At 38.9% G+C, this 25683-nt stretch overlaps 1 protein-coding gene across 1 annotated transcript in view; it reads right to left on the bottom strand.

The window, feature by feature from the left end:
- Positions 1-307: 307 nt before the first annotated feature.
- The window catches only part of LOC114042018 (carcinoembryonic antigen-related cell adhesion molecule 20-like), a 115159-nt gene continuing 89783 nt past the window's right edge, over positions 308-25683 (bottom strand). Inside the window, exons 13-14 of the mRNA XM_027860728.1 lie at positions 882-935; positions 308-669 (exon numbers count right to left, since the gene is read on the bottom strand). Coding sequence (XP_027716529.1) covers positions 583-669; positions 882-935 — 141 coding nt within the window. The 3' untranslated portion in view covers positions 308-582. The remainder of the gene's footprint in view (positions 670-881; positions 936-25683) is intronic.

The following is a 25683-nucleotide window of genomic DNA, read 5'->3' on the forward strand; positions in this document are numbered from 1 at the left end:
ATGATTGGCCCTTCAATGGCCAATGTTCTGAGGCTTTCTGGATTTCTTCACCTCTACATTATTGTTGTGGCCATTGTATGAATTGGTCTCTTTGTTGTGGTCCATACTCGAGATCATGATGTCTACAGTCAAAAATTCTTGGATTCACAGAATCTTAGAAGCATAAGACCATGATTCTTAGACTCTGGGAATCTCAACATCTTAGGATTATCCAAATACGATGAATCACCTACACCTTAGTTCAACAGAAAAAGAAAAACAAGACCAGAAGATATGAAGATGTTGAAAATATTGAAGCACTTGGGGATCAACAGAGTATGCACACAAATTTATTTCATAGGGTATTTTGACTTCTAACCAGCTCGGGCACACACAGCTCTGGCTTCTTTCATTCCTCTCAGTCCTTTCTTGGAGGTCTGGGTGCCCCTGGTTCCCTGGAAGCCTTCCTTCTCCCCAGTCTAGCCCCTTTCCCTCTCTCTTGGTTGGTTTTCCCCATTAAACCAGATGTCTCAGCTTTCTCCCCTGAGAGATGCCTCTGAACCCTCTTTAATGAAGGGAAACAGAAGGGCTATCACAACATCCTTAGGGACTTTTCCCTCTTTCTTGGGCTTGAGGGTTCTTCCAAGGAATTATCTTGTCATAAACATCCACTTTGGTGATGTCCAGCATCTGGGGATAGAGAGAAGAGAGGTCACTGGCATGCCAGAATACAGGTTGGGACTAGGAGGACTCTTCCCTCTCTAAACCCTGTCTCCACTTCCCTCCACCCTGGCCCTGTTCCTGTTCCTGCTCTTATCAGCAACAAGAAGTCCATCCTCCACCAGCATTTTGACCCCTCCCTTGGCCCCTTAGGGAGGCCTGGCCCCTCCCTGTGCACATACCTGATACGGACTCTCTGATGGGACTTCAGGAAAAGCAGGGGAGGAGCCCAGGCCCTGTGGAGAGGAAAGCAACTAGTAAAAGCCTCCAAAAGCCAGAGTTGGAAAAGAATTTAGGACAGAGAATGCTTCATGAAGAAGGAACCTTATGACATGTGGCAATCAGAAGGGATCTTAGAGACATCATAGTCATGAGGAGAGTGCTGGGGGCTGAAGTTGAGAAGGCCAGGAATAGGGCCAACTCTGAAGGAGTGGCAGTAGGATGTAGGGTAGTGGAGAAGGTCTCTGAACTCAAGGGGCCATTTGACACGACATAGTCATGCATCCCCTGAGTTAGAAGGGAGCTCAGAGAAGATCTAGTCTGAGCCAGACTCAAACATCAGTGCCCTCTACAGCTCATGTGACAAGTGGTCATCCAGCCTTTCTTGGAGACTCCCAGTGTGGAAGAGGTTGCTGTGTCCCAGATAGCCCATTCCATCTGCATCCATTCAACAAGACTTACTTAGCTTCCAGTATGTGCCAGACATTGTGCTCATTCTTTTCCTGCCTGGAACTCCTGCTATAAAAAACCTCTATGTCCTGAGTGGTGGTGGCTTCAGCATTAGCCCACCAACCAAGCCCTAGCTCTAGCCATGAGACACTTCCTTCCCAGCCTGCTTCTCACCAGCTGCCATGATTGATCCACAAAACAAGCCCTCCAGTCCTTGACCCTTTCCTTCCTGGAACTCCCAGCCTGACACCCCCCATCCTAACCCTCCTTTCTCTCCTCTCCAATTCTGGAACCATAATCACATCAACTCTGCCCTGACTTCTGATTCCATTTACCATCCCTGTTACTTCCCAAAGCAAAATATCCCTATCTGGACAGCTTTCTCAATACATGGAATCTCCTGCAATTTCAACATAATCTCATTGTGGACAATGAGCACTTCTACATGTGTTAGTAAATTCTTCACTTAGCAGAGTGCTTGTCACACCATAAGCACCAAATATGATATGAATATCAATCATTCAATAAATGAATGCTTTTTCATTCCTCCATTCCTTTATTCATGGAATAAACAGAAAAGACTGAGACAGTCCTATAGTCAAGGAGCTAATACTCTTTTGGGAGGAAACCATTAGTAAACAGATAATCAGATACCAAACATATAGAGAAGGATGACCAGAGGGAGGGCAAAAGCAATGGGAAGGAGCAGGGCAGAGTCCTATTGGAAATAGAGGTGAATTAGGCAGGAGGGTCAGGATTCCATGAGAGGGCAGTGAGGAGGGAGCACCTTCCAAGTCTAGGATATCACTGAACTGAGGCCCAAAGAGGACAGGTGGTAGGTGGTATCCTTGGAACAATAGAGGAGTTAATTAGATTGAACCTTTGAGTTCAGGAAAGACAATAAGGTGTAATAAACCTGGAAACACTGACCTGCACAAATGGGTGAAACTCTTTAAGAAGCAGGGGGTAGTGGGTAAAGACTTGACCTGGAAGTCAGAAGGAGCTGATTTCAAGTCTGGCCTCTGACACAAACTGACCTTAAGAATCTGGGCAAATCTTTTAAAGTTTCAATGGCTAGCAGAACTCTAAGACTACAGGCTGCACATCAGTCTTGACAATGGGAGTTCCCCCACACCTAAGAAACCAGTGACTGGGCCCAAACACACAAGGGGTGATTAGGGAGCCATTGAGCCTACTTGATATCTGAAAGGGACTTAGTCAAACCTGTGACTTAGGTACATATTTGCCAGTTGTGTGGAGGAGAGGGGAGACACTGGAGCTTTGGGGACACCAAGGAAGAAGCTGTTACAGTAGTCCAAGGCTGAGTTGATGTTGTCTTGAACTAGACGATTGTCATGTTTGAGAGGAGACATGGGGGATGGTGGGGAAAGAACACTTGGCATCTCATTTCTGGGAAGATTTCCTGACATCAAACCTCATTTGACCCCCACAAATTCCATTCATTGTTCTCTATTGTGCCCTTTGGGGCCAAGGCGGGTAAATCAAATCCCTCCCCCACATGACCTCCCTCCAGAGACAGCTATCAGGTCCTCACCTACCACCACTTCCCCTCCCAAAGTCTTCTATTTTGCAAGCTGGCCCCAACCAGATCTCTTCACAAAATCCTAGGGAATGCTCACCCTTCTTTTTATCTCTCAGACACTCTCCAGCTCATCAGGGTGCTCTAGTGATCCTGCCATCTCTCAGGTACATTAAAAGCCTAAGGCTCAGGGTCAGGAAGCATCTCCAGATCTACACAAAGGGGCCCCTTCCCACACCCTGACAGACACCCCAAAGTCCTGGAAGTGACTGAAAGAGACCTTCTGTCCCTACCTGTGGAGACAGAGTTGAGCCTTTTAGGCAGTGTTTTCATACAGGTGGTAGCCTCGCCTGGAGGGAGAGAAACCCAGACAGATTTCCTTGGTGTATCTTGGGCCTGAATTCCATGAGTTACTGACTCTTCCTCTTTCCCACCCCTACTCACTCAGCAAACAGATGATGAGGACACAGGTGAATTCCTTCCCCCACAGAGTCAATAAGTCCATAAGCACTCATTTAGTGCCTATTAGTGGCAGGTGCTGTGCTAAGCTTTGGGGATTCAAAGAAAAGTAAAAGACAATCCCTGCCCTCAAGGAGATTGTACTCTAAAGGATGAAACCACTTGCATACTGTGTGCAAACAAGATATAGACAGGATAAATAGGAGAGATAATCAACAGAGGGAAGGCACAATGTGGAAGGGGTGACATTATCTGGCACTGGAAGAAAGCTGGGGAAACCAGGAGGTGAAGATGAAGAGGGGGAACCTTCTAGACATGGAGGACAGCCTGAGAAAATACCCAGTGAAGGAATTCCAGTGTCTCTTTCCTCTAGGGTTCTTAGATTCTGGGACACTATGATTTCATGATGGCATCTACACACTCACATTTCTTAAGACTTCCAGGACTTTGGTTCTAAGAGCTGGCCCTCTAAAGTGTGGCTCTAGATGGACCCTATTTCATCACCTCCACTCATCTCTGAATCTGCCTTGATGGAGAAAACAGAGAAGTTCCAGGAGAATGTAAGCTCAATGAGGGCAAGGAATGTGTCATTTGGGGGGGTTTTTCTTTTTCTTTTTTCATTGTATTTGAATTTATATTAAACTTTAATACAAAATAGGAAAAGAAAAAAATAACATTGCCATGTACACAGAAGAACATAAGAGGGGATTCGATATTAAGCAATCAATTTCCATCTCAAGAAAATCTATATAATAAATATTACACATTATTTTCAAAGCTATTCATCTTTGCTTCCTTGTGTATTTTCTTTTGTCCTCTGCTTTGCACTTTTTACTTTTTTCCCTTCCCCCCAAGAAGGCTACAATTAAATGTAGTTATACATACATACATACACACATACATACATACATATAAATACATGTGTACATGTACACATGCATATACATAGATATCCATATGCAGACACATATACACACTCAAACACATATATGTAAGACTGCATTATGCTTATCATCTTGTCATCTCTTTCTCTGTAAGTGAATACCATCTTCCTTCATAAGTCCAAGTCTTTCCATATTTTTCTAAGTCCACCAGCTCATCATTTCCTACACCACAACAATATTCTGACCCAATCACATTTTATCTGAGACATTATCTATAAGAGGTTTTTTCCCCAATTTTTCTGCATTTTCCTCTATTCTTGGCTACATAGGTTTTATTTAAACAGGAAATTTTTAATTTAAAGAAATCAAAATTATCCATTTTGCACTTCAACATTGTTCTCACCTTATGATATGGTTTAAGGTCTCTTGCTACTGAATCTAGTTCCTTCATATCTTTTTCCTCTGGTTTCCTTGAAATTTCTGATCCTCTGCTCTTTCAAGTGAACCCTGTTATTATTTTTTCTGACTCAGTAGGATAACTTTTTAGTAATTTATTTGGAATGGTATTACATAGATAGATTAGTTAGGTAAAATTGTTATTTTTCATTATATTAGCTTTACCTATTCATACACAATAAATATTACTTTAATTCTTTAGATCTAACTTTGTATAAAAGGTGTTTTGTGTTTATGTTCATATAGTTCCAATGTCTGTTTTGGCAGGTGTACTCTCATTTTTTTTTATATCTAGTTATTTTATATGGTCTAAAACTATTGATTAATATGGCTGATGCATAGTGGTTTCCCTATTTTTCTCTTTTGATTAAATCTGATTTTAGTTTTAACTTTGTCTGAGATCATGATTACTATCCCTGCTTTTTTACATAATAAATTCTACTCCTGACCTTTATTTTATTTTTGTGTGTATTTCTCATTTTTATAGCATTTCCTAAAAGCAAAATATTGTTGAATTCAAATTTTTAATCTGCTTTCAGTTTCCATTTTATGGGTAAATTCATTCCATTCACATTCTAGACTATAATTACTTGTTGCATATTTTTCTTCTTCCTATTTTCCTCACTATCCTTCTCACCCCTCTGACTCATTAGGAAGGAAGACACCATCCACATTCAAGGAAACAGATGATAGGAGGCAATAAGCATAGTACAGTCTTCCATATATATGTATGAGTGTATATGTGTATTGTGAAGGGAACTACAATTTTCATAATAATCAATATGATATGTGTAATAAATATGCCAACAGGTTAGATTTTTCAAAATTGCCTCTCTTGTGAGCCAGACTTACAATGCAGGTTGAAATGATCAATAAAATCCTCGACAACATTGCCACAATTACTCGCATTCTTTATTGTTCCTGTGTACCTTATGTGAAAAAAGATTGTAGAACCTGTTCCCATCACAGAATTCTGGTTCTGTTTCTTGGGGGTGGTCACGTACCCCCAAATTTGCAAAGAATTGTTGCATTGTGGGGTTTGTTGGTTTGTCATGGGAAACCACTCAGATCCGGGGAAGCGATTGTTTGTAATCCACCTTTCCCCCTCCCTTCCCATTGATTTATGTTTATAATCTCTGTCTTCACTTCAGCAAAGTAGAATTCGGACATGGAGAATTCCTGATTTGCAAATCTGTCCCTCATACTTTGTCTCTGGCCTGCTGTTTGTCATTCTCAGGTTAGAGACTGGCTCAGTGAAATCCAGTTAACATTAAATATGTGTATGTTTATAGAGATCTATGGGTGCATATATATATATATATATACATACATACATATATATATATATATATACACACACACACAGTAGAGGTAACCTATAAATGTTTACAATGTAAAAACAGCAGAGAGATAGAGATAAAGACAGAGAGACTCTTGTGGTGATCATTTAGTACATTTCCTAAATCTTCCATCTCTGTAGGCTGTGTCAGGTGAAGGATGAAATGACTAAGAAAACAAAGGTTCAAGCTTCCAAGCATATCAATTTATTAAGCAATGCATGCCAATTGCATAACAAATTGGGACCAGCTCTCCTCAGCTTTGGCACTGGACCCCAAGTACAAGGGGAGATAGATTTTTATGTATTAAAAACAATCAAATAAAACCAATTAATTAAAGAAAACAATTAACCAGGATACAAAATTAGGTAATCTGATTTCTAATTGGAGGAAAAATTAGGGACTTTCCAATTTGGGAGGGAGAGAGAGAACAGATGCAACTCCCTGAAATCAGGAAAGGATATGTCCCATTCCCACCCTCAACTCCGTGTATTCAGTCAAAGAACATGGAAACAATAGCTGATTGGTCAGTACTGAGTCAATTTCCAGGTAAGATATATGGGTTGCTTAAGATATATAATTGTGAGAAAAATCCTTTGATCACTCTCCAGATCTGACAGGGTTTCTGGTCAATATAACCTAGGTTCTTAGTTAGGAGTCTGTAAGCAGCAGATAGTAGTGGTGCAGCTTCCTAACCACATAAGGGCAGATTTTAAGCAATGCAGTAAACTTTCTCAGAAGATAAAAGTAGGACTAGACCCATAATTAAATAGAAAGGGAACTAAGCTAGCTCTGGAATGGAGTCACAAGATTGAGTTAGTGTGTGTGGTTCACTCAATTCCCACAATTAACCACTTCCTATTTTAATTACCTCACCAAGCTATAATGAGGCAATGACTATTTGCCCAATTCTGGGATTTGGTGGGGGTCCCCCATTGTTTTTTTTTAAACTTTCAAGTTTCATTTGGCCTATGCAAATGAGAGGATAGGATAAAAGTACTTAGGCAATTAATGCCATGGGGTCAAATTTCTTGTGATTTTTTTTACATGCAAATGAGCTATTCACCCCCAATCCATCCTTTACAAGGTATGAATGAACCCAATCAAAGTTGTCAGTTAAGAAGCATTTATTAAGCACCTACTATGTACTTTATCTAATCATAAAACAAGGTAGTTTTTGTGTCAGGGATGCCCTCGGTAGTCTGGTAAAGCCTAGCATTCATTCTCAATCTTTTTTTTTTCATTCATAATTGAAGGAAATTACAAATTTTAGTTAGAAGTTAATTAAAATAAAGATGTAATTTTTTTCCCATCCAGGTCACAGACTCCTTGAAATCTTTCCATAAATTTAATAAGCACTTAGGTAGGCAGTGTGCTAAGCCCTAGGATATGAATACAAATGTGAAGATAGTCTTTATTCTTAAAAAGCTTGCTTTCTAATGGGTCAGACCCAAGGATAACAGGTAAATGTTTAACAGCTGGGGTGGGTATGTATACAGAATACACTTTTAAGCTTAATCTGCATTATTAATATTTTCTTAAGTCCAGACAACCAACACATTTTGCTGATTTGTGAGGTGTAAATCCTCGCACTGAAAATTTAATAATCTGCTCTCAAACTGACTCCAGCACACCCCTGGTAGACATAGACGTAGAAGAATAGTGGCTAGGGAGGGGTGTTTTGATTTAGAAATTACAGCTAGTGAATGGAGCCATATGGGAAATAGAGGTTTTCAGAGAAATTACCTTTTCTAGATTACCTTTTTTAGAGAAATAGAGAAAATACCTTTTCTAGAAACAGCATCAAAGTTGATTTCATTATGGTGTCAGGACTGCACATGGGGAAAGGAGATGTTACTGGGGTGGGGAGGGGCTGTGCATGACAGCTGGTAAAGAGAAGACCTGAGAACAAAGGAAAGCACATCTAGAGCCCAGGTCTAGATGTATGTAATTGGTCACTGAGGCAACCACCAATCAGGAATAAGGAGAGGCCAGGGCATTTGTTCTAGACATGAAAGGGTTAGGTCTGCCGGGGCTTGGTTTCTGAACCAGGCAGCATGGCTACTGGTGAGAAGAAATCAGGAGTGAAGGAAATGCTTGAAAATGGTCCTCATGAAATATGGTGCTACAACTTGTCTTCTTATTTCACTTGCCCCTTACAACCTTCAAGTTTGCAAAAGTAGAAAGGGATCCACTCTTATGCTAAGATTCTATAGTTCTGTGGCCATAAGATCATCTGGAACCAACAGTCTTTGGTTCTAGAAAACATGGATCATCTCTGAGGTCCCCTCCAGTTTAAAATTCCCCCATTCTTTGAGCCCAACCTGACTACTGCGAAGTCAAATGATCAAAATGTAGCCCATCATCTTTCCTCTAAAACTAGCCCTCTTATAAGTCAAGTCAATAAGCATTTATTAAACTCCTACTGTGTGCCTGTACCTGGGTTTAAGCAATGAGGTTAAAAAAGAAAAGCAGAAGATAGCTCCTTGCCTTCAAGGAGCTCACAGTCTAATGGGGAAACAACATCGGCATCACAGCCCCATGGAATTGTGGGAGAAAACCTCTACACTCTGCATTTCAGCCATTGTCTGTCAGAGACCTTTTATTAATTTGATGGGTTTTTTAATCAATACTTTGATGCTTGGAGGAAGATTCCAAGGGCTCCTCCTCACACGTGGCACTGATCCTAATTGAAATTCTCTAACCCAGCAAACGTGCTCATGAATTTTAAAGTGTTCAGGAAACAAAAGGCAAAATTCTTCTCATAGATGAAGCAAAGTTCAGTTTTATGTGAGTTTTTTATTTGCTTAAAAATATTTATAGAAATGTTAATACCATCAGTGCACCTTTGAAGAAGACTCTATCTCCTGATAAAACCATGATTAAAAAAGAGTCAGTTCTTTTGATTTATTCCATGATAAAGTAACATTTCCCTTAGTTGAAAAGGGGACATTCCCTCTTTAACCGTTTTCTCTAAGGATTCCCTTTTCAATCTGGTCAAAGGTGAACTCAAGAAATACCACTCTTGGGAGAGAGGGAAGAAAAAAAGGGGAAAGGGGGGAAATTTTACATGATAACTTTAAAAGGAATAGCAAGTTGTACGTAATAGATTTGCAGTTTCATGTACAATCCTTTTTTTATTGTATTATGTTATGGAAATGCTTGTTTTATCCCATAAATTAAAAATAAAATTTTAAAAATTTTAAATAAAATAAAAATAGGAAAAAAACACCACCCTGAAATTAGATTAAAATGCAAAGACTTTCATATCTAGTTCAATCACCACAAACCAGACAAAGTTGCTTATTTTTCAAAAAATCAAATTCCTTCCCTGAACTAATTTGGTCTTTCATAACAAAGATGAAACCAGTAACTTCAAAGTAGGACATTATCTCCTTGGCATCAATAGTTAAAGAAAAACTGGGTTTTTCATTCATATCAGAACAACAACTTCAAGCTAAAATACTGTCCAAATATGTCTTCACATTTCAGAAAACCAAAAAGGCCTTAATATTCATATATAATATATATACACATCTTTTCACAAAAGGCATTGACTGTCTAATTTCCCTTGCCCTACTCAAAAAGGAGTTTGGGATGAAGGAACAGGTTAACCCACCTGTCCACTATGGAAGGGATGTGAAGAGTTGGGAGTGGACAAAGAAGCTTCCCTGGGACACAGACATTGAGAGAGCTGTAGCTGATAATGGATTTCAAAACATTATTTTAAGAAAATTGCTCTTGATCTACACCACTGACATGAAGTCTTAGTGATTTGTTAACAGCTGGATCCAAGAAGAGAATTTCCAGTGGGCTGAAGATGATGAGCCAGTAAGAATACCTAGAGTTGAGTGAGTTTTAAACTAACTCATCATTTGCTATATATGGCTCCAATATGTACTGCAAGGTTGGTTTACAGCAGCTGGTGTGCTTGAATGTCTTCTTTCCTCCTGTAATTGCTTCAAGGACTCTAGATGCTACAAGAACTCTGTTCCTCTTCCTTATCTCATTTCATAAGTGATGTATGTCCCCTTTTTTCTCATATGAATCATATGTGTTAACAACACATTCCTCCTTTTTTTTAATTAATTAATTTATTTTTAGTTTGCAACATTCACTTCCTCAGGTTTTTGAGTTCTAAATTTTCTCCCCATCTCATCCCTCCCCCCACCCCAAGATGGCATGCATTCTGAATACCCCTTCTCCTAATCTGCCCTCCCTTCTATTTCTCCTGCACTTCTCTTTTCCCCTTCCCCTTCAATTTTCCCATAGGGCAGGACAGATTTCTATACCCCATTGCCTGTATATCTTATTTCCCAGTTGTATGTGAAAACAATTTTTGAACATTTGTTTTTAAAACTTTGGGGTCCAAATTTTCTCGCTTCCTCCCTCCCCACCCACCCTCCTTGAGAAAGCAAGCAACTCGATACAGGTTATACATATGTAGTCATGCAAAACACTTCCACAGTAGTCATATTGTGAAAAACTAAGTATATGTCCCTTAATTCTATCCTACCCCCCGATTTATTCTACTCTCTCTTTTGATCATGTCCCTCCTTAGAAGTGTTCGCTTCTGATTATTCCTTTCCCCAGTCTGCCCTCCCCTCTATCATCCTCTTGCTCTCTTGTCCCCTCCCCTCCCCATTTTCCAGTAAGGTAAGATAGATTTCCATACCCAATTGAGTGTGTAGATTATTCCCTTCTTAAGCCAAATCCAATGAGAATAAAATTCACTCATTCCCTCTCCCCTTCTCTCACTTCCTCTCCACTGTAAAAACTTTTTCTTGTCTGTTTTATGTGAGATAATTTATCCCATTCTACCTCTCCCTTTCTCCATCCCCCAGTATAATCCTCTCTCACCCCTTAATTTTATTCTCCAGATATGACCCCTTCACCTTCAACTCACCCTGTGCCCTCTATCTATCTATCTATCTATCTATCTATATGTATGTGTATATATATGTATGTATGTATATATGTATGTATATATATACATACATACATACAATTTTTTCCCTCAAACTATCCTAATACTGACAAAGGTCTCATGAGTTACAAATATCATCTTTCCATGCAGGAATGTAAACAGTTCAACCTTAATAAGTCTCTCATGATTTCTCTTTCCTGTTTACCTCTTCATGTTTCATTTGAGTCTTGTATTTGAAAGTCAAATTTTCTATTCAATTCTGGTCTTTTCATCAAGAAAGTCTTCTATGTCACTGGGTGTCCATTTTTTTCCCTGAAGGATTATACTCAGTTTTGCTGAGTAGGTGATTCTTGGTTGTAATCCTATCTCCTTTGCCCTCTGGAATATTATATTCCAAGTCCTGCGGTCCCTTAATGTAGAAGCTACTAAATCTTGTGTTATCCTGATTGTGCTTCCACAATACTTGAATTGTTTCTTTCAGGATGCTTGCAATATTTTCTCCTTGACCTGGGAACTCTGGAATTTGGCTAGAATTCTCCGGGGAGTTTTCCTTTGGGGACGTCTTTCAGGAGGTGATCGGTGGATTCTTTCAATTTCTATTTTGCTTCTTGTTCTAAAATATCGGGACAGTTTTCCTTGATAATTTCTTGAAAGATGATGTCTAGGCTCCTTTTTTGATCATGACTTTCCCATAATTTCTAAATTCTCTCTCCTGGATCTATTTTCCAGGTCAGTTGTTTTTCCAATGAGATACTTCACATTGTTTTCTATTTTTTCATTCTTTTGGATTTGTTTTACAGTGTCTTGATTTCTCATAAAGTCACTAGCTTCCAATTGCTCCATTCTAATTTTTAAGGAAGTATTTTCTTCAGTAAGCTTTTCGACTTCCTTTTCCATTTGGCCAGTTTTGCTTTTTAAGGCATTCTTCTCTTCATTGGCTTTTTGGACCTCTTTTGCCATTTGGATTATGCTATTTTTTAGGATGTTATTTTCTTCAGTGTTTTTTGGGTCTTCTTTAGCAAGCTGTTTACTAGTTTTTCATGATTTTCTTGCATCACTCTCATTTCCCTTCCCAGTTTTTCCTCTACTTGTCTTACTTGCTTCCCAAAATCTGTTTTGAGCTCTTCTATGGCCTGGGACTGATTCATATTTTTCTTGGAGGCTTTGGATGTAGGAGCTTTGACTTTGTTGTCTTCTTCTGGTTGTATGTTTTGACCTTCTTTGTCACCAAAGAAAGAGTCTATGGTCTGATTTTTTTTGTACCTTTGTTTGCTCATGATCCCAGCCAATTACTTGAGTTATAAACTCTTTGTTAAGGTAGGGGTCTGCTTCCAATGTAGAGAATGTACTGTCCCAAGCTTCAGGGGTTTTGTGCAGCTGTTTTCAGAGATACTTCTAGGGACCTGTAAATTTTCAGTTCTTTCAGGGTGGTATGATCAAGGGTGAGGTGTTTACTCCTTTCCTGGCCGGTACTGTGGTCTATGAGTGATCACAAGCACTCTTTTATGCCACTCCACCACAGCTATAAGTTCCACCATGCCAGCACTCCTCCTCACCCCAGGATCGCCACCCAGAACTGTGACCCAGATCTAAGCACAGGCAAAACAAGAGAATCCTGCCTCGGTACCAGCAAAAGACCCCTGCAATCCCCTTCTGATCAGCCACTCAATTTCCTCCCACATTCCTCCTTTCTAAAGGAAGAATATTCATTTTCTTTAACAAGCTCACCTGTTTGAATGTCACCAGATGGTTTGTAACAAGCAGCCATCTCTTCATCTCATGTAACAGATGGTATATATTTGTAAGAAACACACATCCATCCACTTGCCGGGAAAGTTTGTCTTCCTCTGGGGGAATAAAGCTTCAGTGCCCCTGTCTCTATCTCATTGTCTACCTATTGGTAGTGTGGTTAGTCAATAAAGTCAATAAAGACTCATGTGACAGTGAGTTTGGTAATAAGTGGAAAGACATTCTCCCATTTCATGTCACATCAGGACAACAGGCTAATCTGATTGGTAATTATGCTGCCAATATAGACATGTTAATATGATTGGCACACTTGGGAAAATATCTATCTTCCTGTAAACCTAAGGTCCTCTCTAGTTTTAAAAAAAATGGAGGAGAGATCTCCTCCTTGGTATACATGATACACGAAAGGATACAATCTTTGTTTAACTAGGGGTTAACCAATCCTTCAGGGTTATTTGAGGTGGGATGGAAAAGGAGAGTAACTGGCAACCTTCCCACACATGCCCCCAACTTTGATTGGTGATGCCATGAGACCAGAAAGGCCCAATGAGGTCCATTGCTTCTGGTTCTTGCTTCTCTGTAGAAGCACAATATCTCTGGAGCTAGAGGACTCACGTTCCTTCTCTTGCAACAAGTGGCTTAAAATGGCTTCTGAATCATAAGTAGTTTGTTCCCTTTTCTCCCCAACCTTCCCATCAGCCATACATTCTGATGTTCCTCAAATACTTTATGCCTCCAAGTCTATATTCACCTCATCAGTAGGGCAGGTGGTGTCCAAGGTAACAGAGTCCCAAAATAAAACTGCTATTAATCCTCCATAGACAAACTATTGAACCATTAGGGATTTTCCTCCCCATGGTATCAGGATCCATCTCCAGGGGACAACTTGGAAACCATGCTCTTTTTAAAAAAAAAATTATATGTGTAACCAAGGACTTCCAGAGCCAAGATGTCAAAGCAAGCAGTTAACTGACTGACCCATATTCACCTACAAACAACCACAAAATAGTGCCACAAAACAAATCTTGGAACAGCAGAACCAGCAAAAAGACAGGATGAAACAATCTTTTAGCCCAAAAAACTTGGAAGATTGGCAGGACAGGTCTGCCTCAGGTAAAAGGGGAGTGTAGTCCATTACAGGAAGCATCCCAGCAAGCCAGCAGCAAGCCCCACCTCAGCAAACCAACAGGAGATTGTGATCCAGAGTGTGGTGGAGCAGGCAAATGCCAACACCAAGCCTCCCCATGTGCCTCAGCATAGCAAGAAGAATGGACAGACTCCAGCTCCAAGAACTGCCACATGCTCCAGCACAGCCCTGAGCAAACAGGCAACCTCCAGAGGCCAGACTTCCACATGCTTCATTGTAGCCCTGGGGAAATGCAGAAATACCACCACCAGCCTCAGCACACCCCAGAAACCCCAGCACTAGGACCCTGGCTCAACACCAGGTAAGCTGCCAGACCCCTGTGGCCTCTAGCAGCACCAGCCACCACCCCCCTTCACACTCTCTCAGTGCAGCACCGGACACAAAGGTCCCCCCTGGGCCTTAGGGCAACTTCAATGCAGCACCAGGTAAACAGCCAGCACCTGCAGCCCCTGGCACAAGAAGCCTGAGACAGTGCCCCTTCTACCTTGGGAGCAGAGCTCAAATTTAAAAGAAGGGAAAAGAGGCCAAAAAAGATGAGTGCAAAACAGGAAAGAAAGAATTTGACTATAGGAAGTTATTATGGTGACAAAGAAGATCAAGATACAAACTCTGAAGAGGACAACAATGTCAAAATACCTGTGAGCAAAGCCCCAAAGAAAAATAGGAAGTAGCTTCAAGCCCAGAAAGAACTCATGAAAGAGCTCAAAAGGGAGCTTAAAAATCTTATAAAAGAGGTAAAAGAAAAATTGGGAAAGGAAATGAGAGTGATGAAAGAGAATTGTAGAAAAAAACAAAAAGAGTCAACAGCTTGGAAAAAGAAAATAACTGCTTAAAAATTAAAATTGGCCAAATGAAAAAGGAGATACAAAAATCCACTGCAGAAAACAACTCCTTAAAGAATACAATTGGCCAAATGGAAAAGGAAGTACAAATGCTAGCTGAGGGAAACAACTCCTTAAAAGTTAGAATTGGGCAAGTGGAAGCAAATGACTATGAGGCACCAAGAATCGATCAAACAAATTCAAAAGAATGAAAAACTAGAAAAAAAAATGTAAAATACTTCATTGGAGAAACAACTGACCTGGAAAACAGATCCAAGATGACAGAATCATTGGACTACCTGAAAGCCATAATCAAAAGGAGAACCTGGACAGCATCTTTCAAAAAATTATCAAGGAAAATTGCCCTGATATCCTGGAACCAGAAGGCAAAATAGGCATGGAAAGAATCCATCAATCACTTCAGGAAAGATATCCCAAAATAAAAACTCCAAGGAATATTATTTTTTTTGGTTTTTTTTTAGTGAGGCAATCGGGGTTAAGTGCCTTGCCCAAGGTCACACAGCTAGTACGTGTCAAGTGTTTGGTCTGAGGTCGGATTTGAACTCAGGTCCGCCTGACTTCAGGGCCGGTGCTCTATCCACTGCACCACCTAGCTGCCCCAAATAAATTTCTTTTTTTTTTGGCTAGGCAATGGGGTTAAGTGACTTGCCCAGGGTCACACGGCTATGAGTGTTATGTGTCTGAGGCTGGATTTGAACTCAGGTCCTCCTGAATCCAGGGTCAGTGCTCTATTCACTGAGCTACCTAGCTGCCCCCTGCAAGGAACATTATAGCCAAATTTCAGCACGATCAAGTCAAAGGAAAAATACTGCAAGTAGCCAAAAAAACCCAATTAAAATATCAGGGAGCCACAATCAGGATAACACAGGACTTAGCAGCTGCAACATTAAAGGATTGGAGGTAATGGAACATGATATTCCAGAAGGCAAAGGAGCTAGGACTACAACCAAGAATCATCTACCAGGTGAAATTAAGCATAATACTTCAAAGGAAAAAATAGTCATTCAATGAAATAGAAGGGTTTCAAACTTTCATAAGAAGACCAAAATTGAACAAAAAAAATTGATCTCCAATATCAAGATCCAAGAGAAACCTAAAAAGGGAAAGAGGGAAAAGAATACATAAGGGATTCAATGGAGCTGAATTGTTTACATCCCTCCATGGGAAGATGATACTTGTAATTCTTAAAAACTTTATCACTAATAGCACAGGTAGAAGGAATATACATAGACAGAGGGTATGGTGAATTTGAATATAAGTTGAATATAAGGTGAATTTGAGGGAACGAAATAAAAAATAATTAAGGGATGAGAAAGGGGAAGGGTACAGAAGGAAGAGAGAGGTAGAATGGGGTATATTATTTCACAGGAAGAGGTGCAAAAAACCTATTACAGTGGAGGGAAAGATGGGAGGATGGGCAATGGGCATTGCCTGAATCTTACACTAATCAGTATTTTCTCAAAGAGGGAATAATAAACACAATCAGATGAAAATAGAAATATATCTTACCTGACAGGAGATTAGGAGGGAAGGAAATTTAGTAAAGGGAGGGACTGATGGAAAAGAAGGCAGAACAGGGGAGATGATAGACAGAGGCAAAACACTGTCAAGGAAGGAAAGGGTGAAAAGAGAGAGGGGACGAACAGGAGGAAGAATAAGATGGAGGGAAATACACAATTAGTAAACATAACTGTGAATGTGAACAGTATGAACTCTCCCATAAAATAGAAGCAGATAGCAGAGTGGATCAAAAACCAGCATCTTCCTCATTTCTCAAATACATAGAAAACTGAGTCAAGTTTATAAGGATACAAGCCTGATTGATCGATGCCTACCATTTTAGAAAGAGGGGAGGGAAGAGAGGAAGGGAGAAAATTTTGGAACTCAAAATCTTAGAAAAATGAATGCTTAAAATTGTCTTCACATATAATTAGGGGGAAAATACTATTTAAAAATGATCCAAAGACAAAAAATAATGTGTGTGTCTATAATAATATATGTATATTTACAAAACGTCCTGGCAGCTCAGAGAGACAAACACAATGTCTATAATCGAGTGTGCTTAAATTTATATATTGGTTGTTCTTTTTCCATTTGTTGTTTGTTTGTTTTGTTTTGTTTTGATTTGTTTTTGCATGGAAAGGTGATTGGGGAGGTGAGAGAATAATTTTTTACATAGTTGTTTATTTCTCTCTGTCTTTATCATTTTTTGCTACAACAAAAGTGTTGCTATAGAGTTTTTTGTACATGTGGGTTGTTTCCCTCTATTTTTGTCCTTTTAGGTGTATACTAGAAGATCAAAAAGGAGTTAGCCCATTTAGAAAGAATTGTAGAAAGATTCATAGGTCAAAAGAAAATTCAGCCATACTAACCTCGAAATAGATTAGATTATGATATTGTAAGAGAAACTGTTACCCTTTCAGGTAACAGTCATTGTGTATTTACATGTTGATTTATATTTTGCGCTCTTTGATGCAACACAAATGCATTTAAATGCATTTTTTTGTCAAGCTATCAGGATTATTTTCCATCAAGCATCATGATGTGATCATTATCATAATCACCAAGACTAATATTATGTTATCAACATTATTTATTGCTACTATGTTATATAATATTAATATATAACAAGGAATATAATGAAATTTATAGTTTAATGTATTATGACAATATCATATTCAAATACATCACATTGTATATAAATATATTATATAGAATTACATTGTATTATATCTTAAAGTATATACCATATCATATTGATGTTAATTTTATAAAATATTATTGAGAGATGAGATGGTCCAAGCTAGAAACTAAATACCACTGCATCCCTGCCATGCTAGATCTAAGCAAACTTTCTGTTGTCACTGTTCAATAACTTTTAAGTGCCTCATTTCGTCCCAACATCTCACCTGAACTAACAGGGTACTGGGATCACGTTTGCCATGAACAAAAGCAATGAGATTTTTTAGTCTCAAATAGAAACATGAACCTTGTTGTAAATGTCTGTGCAAACATTGGCTCATGTCAATAAGGCAAATTTATTAAAAAAAAGGCACACATTCATAATCATTCTATACTTAGAAGGGTAGTTATAAAATGACTCATGCTTATGCTCCTGTATAGAAGGTGAAACTCTCTGACCATAGACTGGAGAGGGAGTTCCCTGCCTTCTACCAGAAAAAGCCCCTCTCTCTTGTGTGGTTCCCATTGTGCACTCATGACACAAAGTAACACCACAAGGCACAATCAGTACAAGGATGGGGTGGACCACAGACGTTTGTGAGAAACACCATTAAATCCAACAAGTGTATTTTTTTTCATTAATTTATTTTAAACTTAAATACACAAGAAGGAAAGAAAGAGAAACATATTATAAACTTAAATACAAAATAAGAAAAGAAAAAAAAACATTGCCATGTGCACAGAAGAACGTAAGAGAGGATTCAAAATAGACAGCAATAAATTTCCATTTCAAGAAAGCCTATGTAATAAATACTACACATTGTGTTCAGAGCTGTCCATCTTTTCTTTGCTTCCTTGCAGGCTTTCTTTTGTTCTCTGCTATGCACTTTTTACTTTGTTTTTTTTTCTCTCTTCCTCCCTCCTCCCACAAGAAGGCTATAATTAAGCACAGATCCACATGTAGATATATGTGTATGTATGTATGTATATGTGTGTGTGTGTATATGTGTACATACACACACAAACATATACACATGCATATATAAACATATAAATACAAACATATATACACATGATTATACACATACATACATACTTACCCACACATGCATATTCTTAGATATATATATCATATCATATATAGAGACATATACATTCATATGTATCTATGTAAGACCATACTATACTTGTTTGTCCTCTGTTTCTCTGAGGGTGAATGACGTCTTCCTTTATAAGTCTAGGTCTTTCCATAATTTTTCAAGTCCGCTGATTCATCATTTCCTACACCACAGCAATATTCCAACCTCATACTGTCTAGTTATTTTAAATACTCTAAAACAATATTGATTAATATGGCTGACATATAGTGTAGTTTCCCTGTTTTTCTTTTCTGATTAAATCAATTTTAGCTTTAACTTTAACTTTGTCTGAGATCATGATTACTACCCCTGATTTTTTTTCCTAATAAATTCTACTCCTGATCTTTATTTTATGTTTGCATGTCTCTCTTATTTCCTATCCCTCCTGACTCTTCTACTTTACTTCTACTCACTATCTTGCCCTCCTATTACTTAAACTACCACCCCTCCAAAGATCCTTCCCTTATTTTCTCCCCCAACCCTTTCCCCTTAACCTCTTGTTTCTATCTGAATTTAGAAGACGTTTATAGCCTTCCAAATATATGTTACTCCCTCTTTATCCCATTCTTGTTAATCTAGACATCCTTCTATAACCTGCTGTATCCTATTCCCTCACTCTCTTATTTCTTTATAAATTTAACAGACTTTCATTCCCTTCTAAATGTATATATTATTCTCTCTTTAACCCAGATCTGATGTGAGTAGGGTTCCTCAAAATACCCCTCCCTTATCCTCTCCCACCTCCCTATCCTCTTCTGAATTTAGAAGACTTTTATACCCTTCTAGATATATATGTATTGTTCCCTCTTTAACCCATTCCCAATGAGAGTAGAGTTCCAGAACTACCAGCCCTCTTCCCACACCTAATTCCTCTGTATTGGTTCTTCCTCTCTCACCTCATTTATATAAGATAATTACCTTTTTTACTTCTTCCTAAACAATTTTACTTTTTAGAATCACATCATACTCAGATCTACCCCAATCTTTCTTTTGAACAGCCCAATTACCAATAACAATCTTACACATACATTTTACATTTTCTCACATAAAAAGTAAGTAGTCTGTCCTTATTAGGTCCCTTGTAATTAGTCTTTGATGTGTCCCTTATATTTTTCTCGGATCTGGCATGTCAAATTTTCTATTAAGTTCAGGTTTTTTTGCAACAAAATCCTGAAAGTCTGGCAATTAATTGAATATCCATTTTTTTTCATTCAGGATTACACTTAACTTTGCTGGGTGTATTTTCAGCCATAACTTCAGTTCTTTTACTCTTTGATATATAGTGTTCCAACACTTGTAGTCTTTTAGTATTGTTGCTTCTAGGTCTTGCATAATTCTAATTTTGGCTCCACCATATTTGAATTATTTTTTTCTTGTTGCTCATAATATTTTTTCCTTGAACTGGGGGTTTTGAAATTTGACTATGATATTCATGTAGGTTTTCCTTGTAGGATACCTTTCAGGTAGTGATCAGTGGGTTTTTTCTATTTCTATGTTCAGTTCTTGTTCTATCACTTCTTTTCTTTAACTATTTCTTGCACTATTGTATCAACATTCTTTTTTGATCATAGCCTTCAGGTAGTATGATTATTCTTAGGTTTTCTCTTCTTGATCTGTTCTCCGGATCAGTTGTTTTTTCTTATGAGATGTTTCACATTCTATTCTATTCTTTCATTCTTTATATTTTGTTTTATTATTTTTTGGTCTCTTACAACTTTGCTGGCTTCTCCTTGCCCAATTCTAATTTATGAGGAGTCATTTTCTTCCTTGAGATTCTGGATCTCCTTTTCCAGTTGGTTGACTTTTCATAATCTCCTTGCTTTTCTTGGATTGTTCTTTTTTTTATTATTTTTCCTCAATCTCTCTCATTTCATTTTTTTTTTGGCTAGGCAATGGGGTTAAGTGACTTGTCCAGGGTCACACAGCTAGTAAGTGTTATGTGTCTGAGACCAGATTTGAACTCAGGTCCTTCTGAATCCAGGGCTGGTGCTTTATCCACTGCAACACCTAGCTGCCACCTCCTTTGAAGTTTAAAGTCTTTTTTAAGTTCTATGAATTCTTTGGGGCAGGTGACCATTTAACATTACTCTTTGAAGTAGGAGAGGCTTTTTTGCTTCAGTATCCTCCTTTGAAGACAAACCTGGGTCTTCTGTATTCCCATAGTAACTTTCTATAGCTGGGTTCTTTCTCCTTTGCCTGCTTATTTTTTTTAACAGCAGCTTATTATTACCTCTAGTCCTGGGAGAATGGTGCCTCTAGCCTCAGAACCTCCTTCAGCACTACCCTCTGGTCTGAAACCAAAACCAAAGGCTTTGTCCTTCTGTAATTGCCCATAGACAGTGGCAGGCCTGCCCCACTACTTCTGCACTCACCAAGTGTGTGCTGGTTCCTGCTCACTCAGGGCCATATCTTGGCACCACAGCTAGGCCTAGCATCCCTTATCAGCAGATATTATTCTTCCCCCACTCAGATGTCCAACTTCCCACACTGTCTAGGAGGTGAAAATTCCTGTGGCTAGGACCAATGCTACCTCCCAACCCAACTAGCCCCAGGGCTTGCTGCCTGCTGTTTCAGTGGAACTAGCCTGGAGGTATTTACACTTCACTTGGACCAAACCTCGGTTGTGGGATTTTTCTTCAGATCTTCTCTGGTTGTCCTAGGAGGACCACAGTTCTGCCCCAACTCTTGTTTATTTTTACCACTCTACATTTGGCCTGAGGTTTGATTTTGTCTTGTTTGTGGGGAAAATCTGGAGAGTTTGGAGTTTTCTGACCTACTCCACCATTTTCCCAGAATCCTCTCTCCAAATGTATTCTTTAACAGAATAAAATATGCACACAATTAAGTGGACATAAGAGAGGGTTGGGGTAGGGACTGCTCATCCCTCTTGGTTGGCTTGTCTCTCTCAGCACCTTTGCTTCTGGAACACAACTCAGTGATAAAAAAAAATCACAGTCACACACTTGTCATCTTGTCCCTTCTGATAGGTCCCATCTCTTATGGTCTTGAAGAAGGGCAGATGTGGCTGGCACTGGCTGCTATCCAAGTATCATTGTTGCCATGGGATGCCCTCTACCTCACCCTTCTCCTCTCCTGGCTTTCCTTGAGAATCCCAACACTCCCTCTGCCCAGCCCCCCAACATGAAAACCTCTGCCCTTTTTGTTTGAGGACTGTTCTCATGTTAGATTCTTCTCTTATTCAAAATCCCATCCCAGGGGTTTTGTGGTTCCCCAATCGTATAAGAGGTTGTTACACTAGATTACTCTGCATCTCCTCTCCATACTGAGAAAAACCAAATATTGATTCTCTACTTCATATTTTAATCCATTCTGTAATTGATTCTATTCTGTAATTGCCTGAGTCATATTTCTTTGTCTCTAAGTTAAATTCAGAAGTTCATGAGTCTAGAAGTTCAGTTTTTCCTCTCTGAATTACTTTAAAATTCAATTGTCCCATAAAACTCCTTAACTAAAAAAAAAAAAAACATTATCTCTACATAGCCTTGCATGCCCATCTACAATTAAGGGAGATGTTATATTACTAACAAACCTTACAGAATGCAGGTAAGAACCAAGAAGTCTGCTATCTCTGTTCAATCAATGCTGATGGACTCTATCAATCAACCTTTCCTGACAGCAGAATGGGAGGAGGGGTTGTTGCTAGCCCCAAATGTCCAGCCAATCATGTTGTTTTTGCCAATTATGATACTTTAGACATTGTAACCAGACATACTGTTTTTGATCTGTGGTGCTTCCTTTTTCCTGTTCTCTTGTATTTCCCAAAAGTATATGAAGGCTACCTTCTGGTCTTTTGACTCACTGAGGAGTTGAGAGACACCTTTTATTGGTAACTGCCAGCCTTACCAATAAATTGAATATGCTCAGAATCCTGTGCCTCAGTTTGCCTTCATTTCAATCATGACACCTCTGTCTCTGAGTTTTTGCTCACACTCTTCCCCCAGACTTAGAAAAGATTCCCCCCACTGTGAATCTCAGTTTGTTGAGATGTCTCCCTTAAATGCCTAATTCACACTCAATCTCTTTCATGAACTCCCAGGTAAGAGTGAGATCTTGCCTTCTTCAAATTTCTCATAGCATTTAACCTGGTCTTGGTATTCATCTCACTCCCCCTTGTCTTATACTCATTTGTATACTTATCCCTCTACATTAGATTGCAAGCTTCATGAGAGAAAGGTCTATGTCATATCTATATTTGTATCTCCAAGGACTAGTGCCATGCTTCACACATAGTGGGTGATTCAGATGGAAATGGTTTGAATTGCATTGCGTTAAATTAAAGTTGAATTAAATTGAATTCATCTAGCATGTAGCATAGTACTTAGAACATAGGAGGTGTTTAATAAATATTTATTAAATGACTTATTGATTAAAGTGAATTCACTTTGGATTCCTCTGTGCAGGATCCAGAGATGGGGAGGCTGAGGCCAAAGGAAGTGTCGTGATCTCAGGAGGCAGTCAGGTTGCCTGGCATTGCCCAGGGCCTGAGCCCTAACCTAAAACTCTGGCTGATTCTGGGTCAGCTCAGGGAAAAGATCATGGAAGGAGGTACTAGAAAGCAACTGAACAATTTTGAGCAGAGCATAGCAGAGCATAGCCAAATCTCTGCTTAAGACTGATTGCTATGATATTGGTATGAAGGACAAATTGGAGAGGCAATCCTCTCCATACTCACCCCCCAGAAGAGAGAAAGAGGGAAGATAAAAGGGTAGTGGCCACTTGAGGATATATTTTCCTATGAGGAGGAGACACCTGGCCAGAGGAGAAGTTTCCATGAGCAGGAAGAGTTGAGTGACATGAAAGAAGAGGACTCTATTGATTCCATAGTCTTTCAATGAAATAATAATAATAATAAATAGTTTTATTGATGTCTTTTGTTTCTTTACATCGCCATAGTTTCCCTCTAGAGTTTCCCCCAGTGTCTCTTCCTCCATTCCCAGAGAGCCCCATATAACAAATAGCATTTTGAAAGACAAAAAAGCAGGGCAAAAGCGAAGATCTTCCCATTCTTCTCTGTAGTCATCATATATTCATCATTTCTTACAGCACAGTCATATTTCATTACATCCATGCATCACATTTTCATTTTCAATTTTTTTGCTCTCACAAAAAATGCTGCTAGAAATATTTTGGTGTATTTGGGGACTTTCTTCTTATCATAGCCTCCTTACAGTATAAGTTTGATAATGAAATCTCTGAGTTCAAGGGGATGGACATTTTAGTCATTTTTGTTTGCATAATTCCAAATTGCTTTCCAAAATATTTGTGCCAATTCACAGCTCCACCAAAAAAGCACCAGTGTGCTTATTTTCCCACAACTCCTCCAAAATTGACCACTCCCATCTTTTGTCATCTTTGCCAATTTGCAGGTGCGAGGTGAAACCTCGGAGTTGTTTAGTTTGCATTACTTCTATTATTAGTGATTTGGAGCATTCTTCCATGTTAATTCTTCACAATTCCTTTTTGGAGAATGGTTTGTTAATATCTTTTGACCACTTATCTATTGAGGAATGGCTTTTGGTTTTATATTTACATATATAAATATATCTATATATTTAAATATATGTAAATGTATATCCATATACAAATATATATGTAATGATAATGTATCTGTTAATTGTCTATATGTCTTGGATACCAAATCCTTATCAGTGAAATTTGATCCAACGATTCTTTTTCCCATTCAATGAACTCCCTTCTTATGCTAGCTACTTTCATTTTGTCTATACATCATAATGATAGCTAGCATTTATATGGTGTTTTAAGATTTGTAAAGTATTCTACAAAAAATAATAACTAACATTTATATAGCACTGACCATGTACCAGACACTGTGCTAAGTGTTTTACAATGATTATCTTATTTGAACTTCAAGCCACTCCAGATAGTAGGTGCTGTCATTATACCCATTTTATAGATGAGGAAACTGAGGGAAACAGAAGTTAAGTAACTTGCTCAGGGTTGCACAGCTAGTTAAGTGTCTGAGGCTGGATTTGAACTCAGATCTTTCCACCTCCAGTTCCAACATTCTAGCCGCTGTACCACCTAACTGCATAAACACAAACTTTTCAGCTTTATGTAATTAAAGATATTTATTTTATTTTATGTAATTGCCTATATCTTTTGTTTTGTGAAGGATGTATATCCTGGCTCAGATTCTTAAAATCTAGCCATGGGCTCAGATTCTTAAGATCTGGACTGCTGGCATTAGTAATACAAATGCTTAGATTCCTTAAGAGTCTAGGGGCAGCTAGGTGGCACAGTGGATAGAGCACTGGCCCTGAAGTCTGGAGGACCTGAATTCAAATCAGGCCTCAGACCAAACACTTGACACTTATTAGCTGTGTGACCCCGGGCAAGTCACTTAACCCCAATTGCCAAAAAAAAAAAAAAAAGAGTCTGGCCAAATATGGCAGATGTTCTTATTAGAACCTTGTTTTTGGCTGAAAAAAAAAAACACATATCCTGCCCTTAGCTTTAAGACATGCTTTTCTTCCAATTTTTTATAGTATGATCTTTAATATTAATATTGTGTATCCATTCAGAGTTTATTGTGAAAAGATAGTCTAAGGTGTTAAGACTCAGTCTAATTTCTGCTGGAATAATTTCTAGTTTTCCCAAGTTTCTTTTTTTTAACAAATAGAGGGTTTTTTCCTGAATAATTTGTGTTTAAAAGATCATTGGTCCTTTCATCCTGAGTCTCTGTGTGTATAGGACAAGAGTATTGGTCCCAAACTAATGGTTGTACTAGCACATCCATTATCTCATTTCCTCCATCCCAGACCTATTCTTGGACTCTCTCATTGATCAGAAACTCAACCCCAATCAGCATTTTTGCCTCTCCCTCGGTCCAAAAATGAGACCTGCCCCCTCCCCTGTCCATATACCTGGTAGACATTTTCAGGGGCTGCTGCAAAGGAGGTGGGTATGAGGCCCAGGCCCTACAGAGGGGGAAAAAGCAATCAATCATAGTCTTGTAGATGTCAGAATTCAAAAGGATATTAGGAAGATGGAGGAAGAAAGAACTCAGAACTCAGTTGAACTCTCCAAACATTTCCCCTTTGACAAAAATTGCTGGAAAAACTGGAAAGCAGTTTGGTAGAAACTAAGTATAGACCAGTATCTCACACTGTAT

This window comes from Vombatus ursinus, unplaced genomic scaffold, assembly GCF_900497805.2.
Source record: "Vombatus ursinus unplaced genomic scaffold, bare-nosed wombat genome assembly UNPS02014239.1, whole genome shotgun sequence".
NCBI classification, from domain to species: domain Eukaryota; kingdom Metazoa; phylum Chordata; class Mammalia; order Diprotodontia; family Vombatidae; genus Vombatus; species Vombatus ursinus.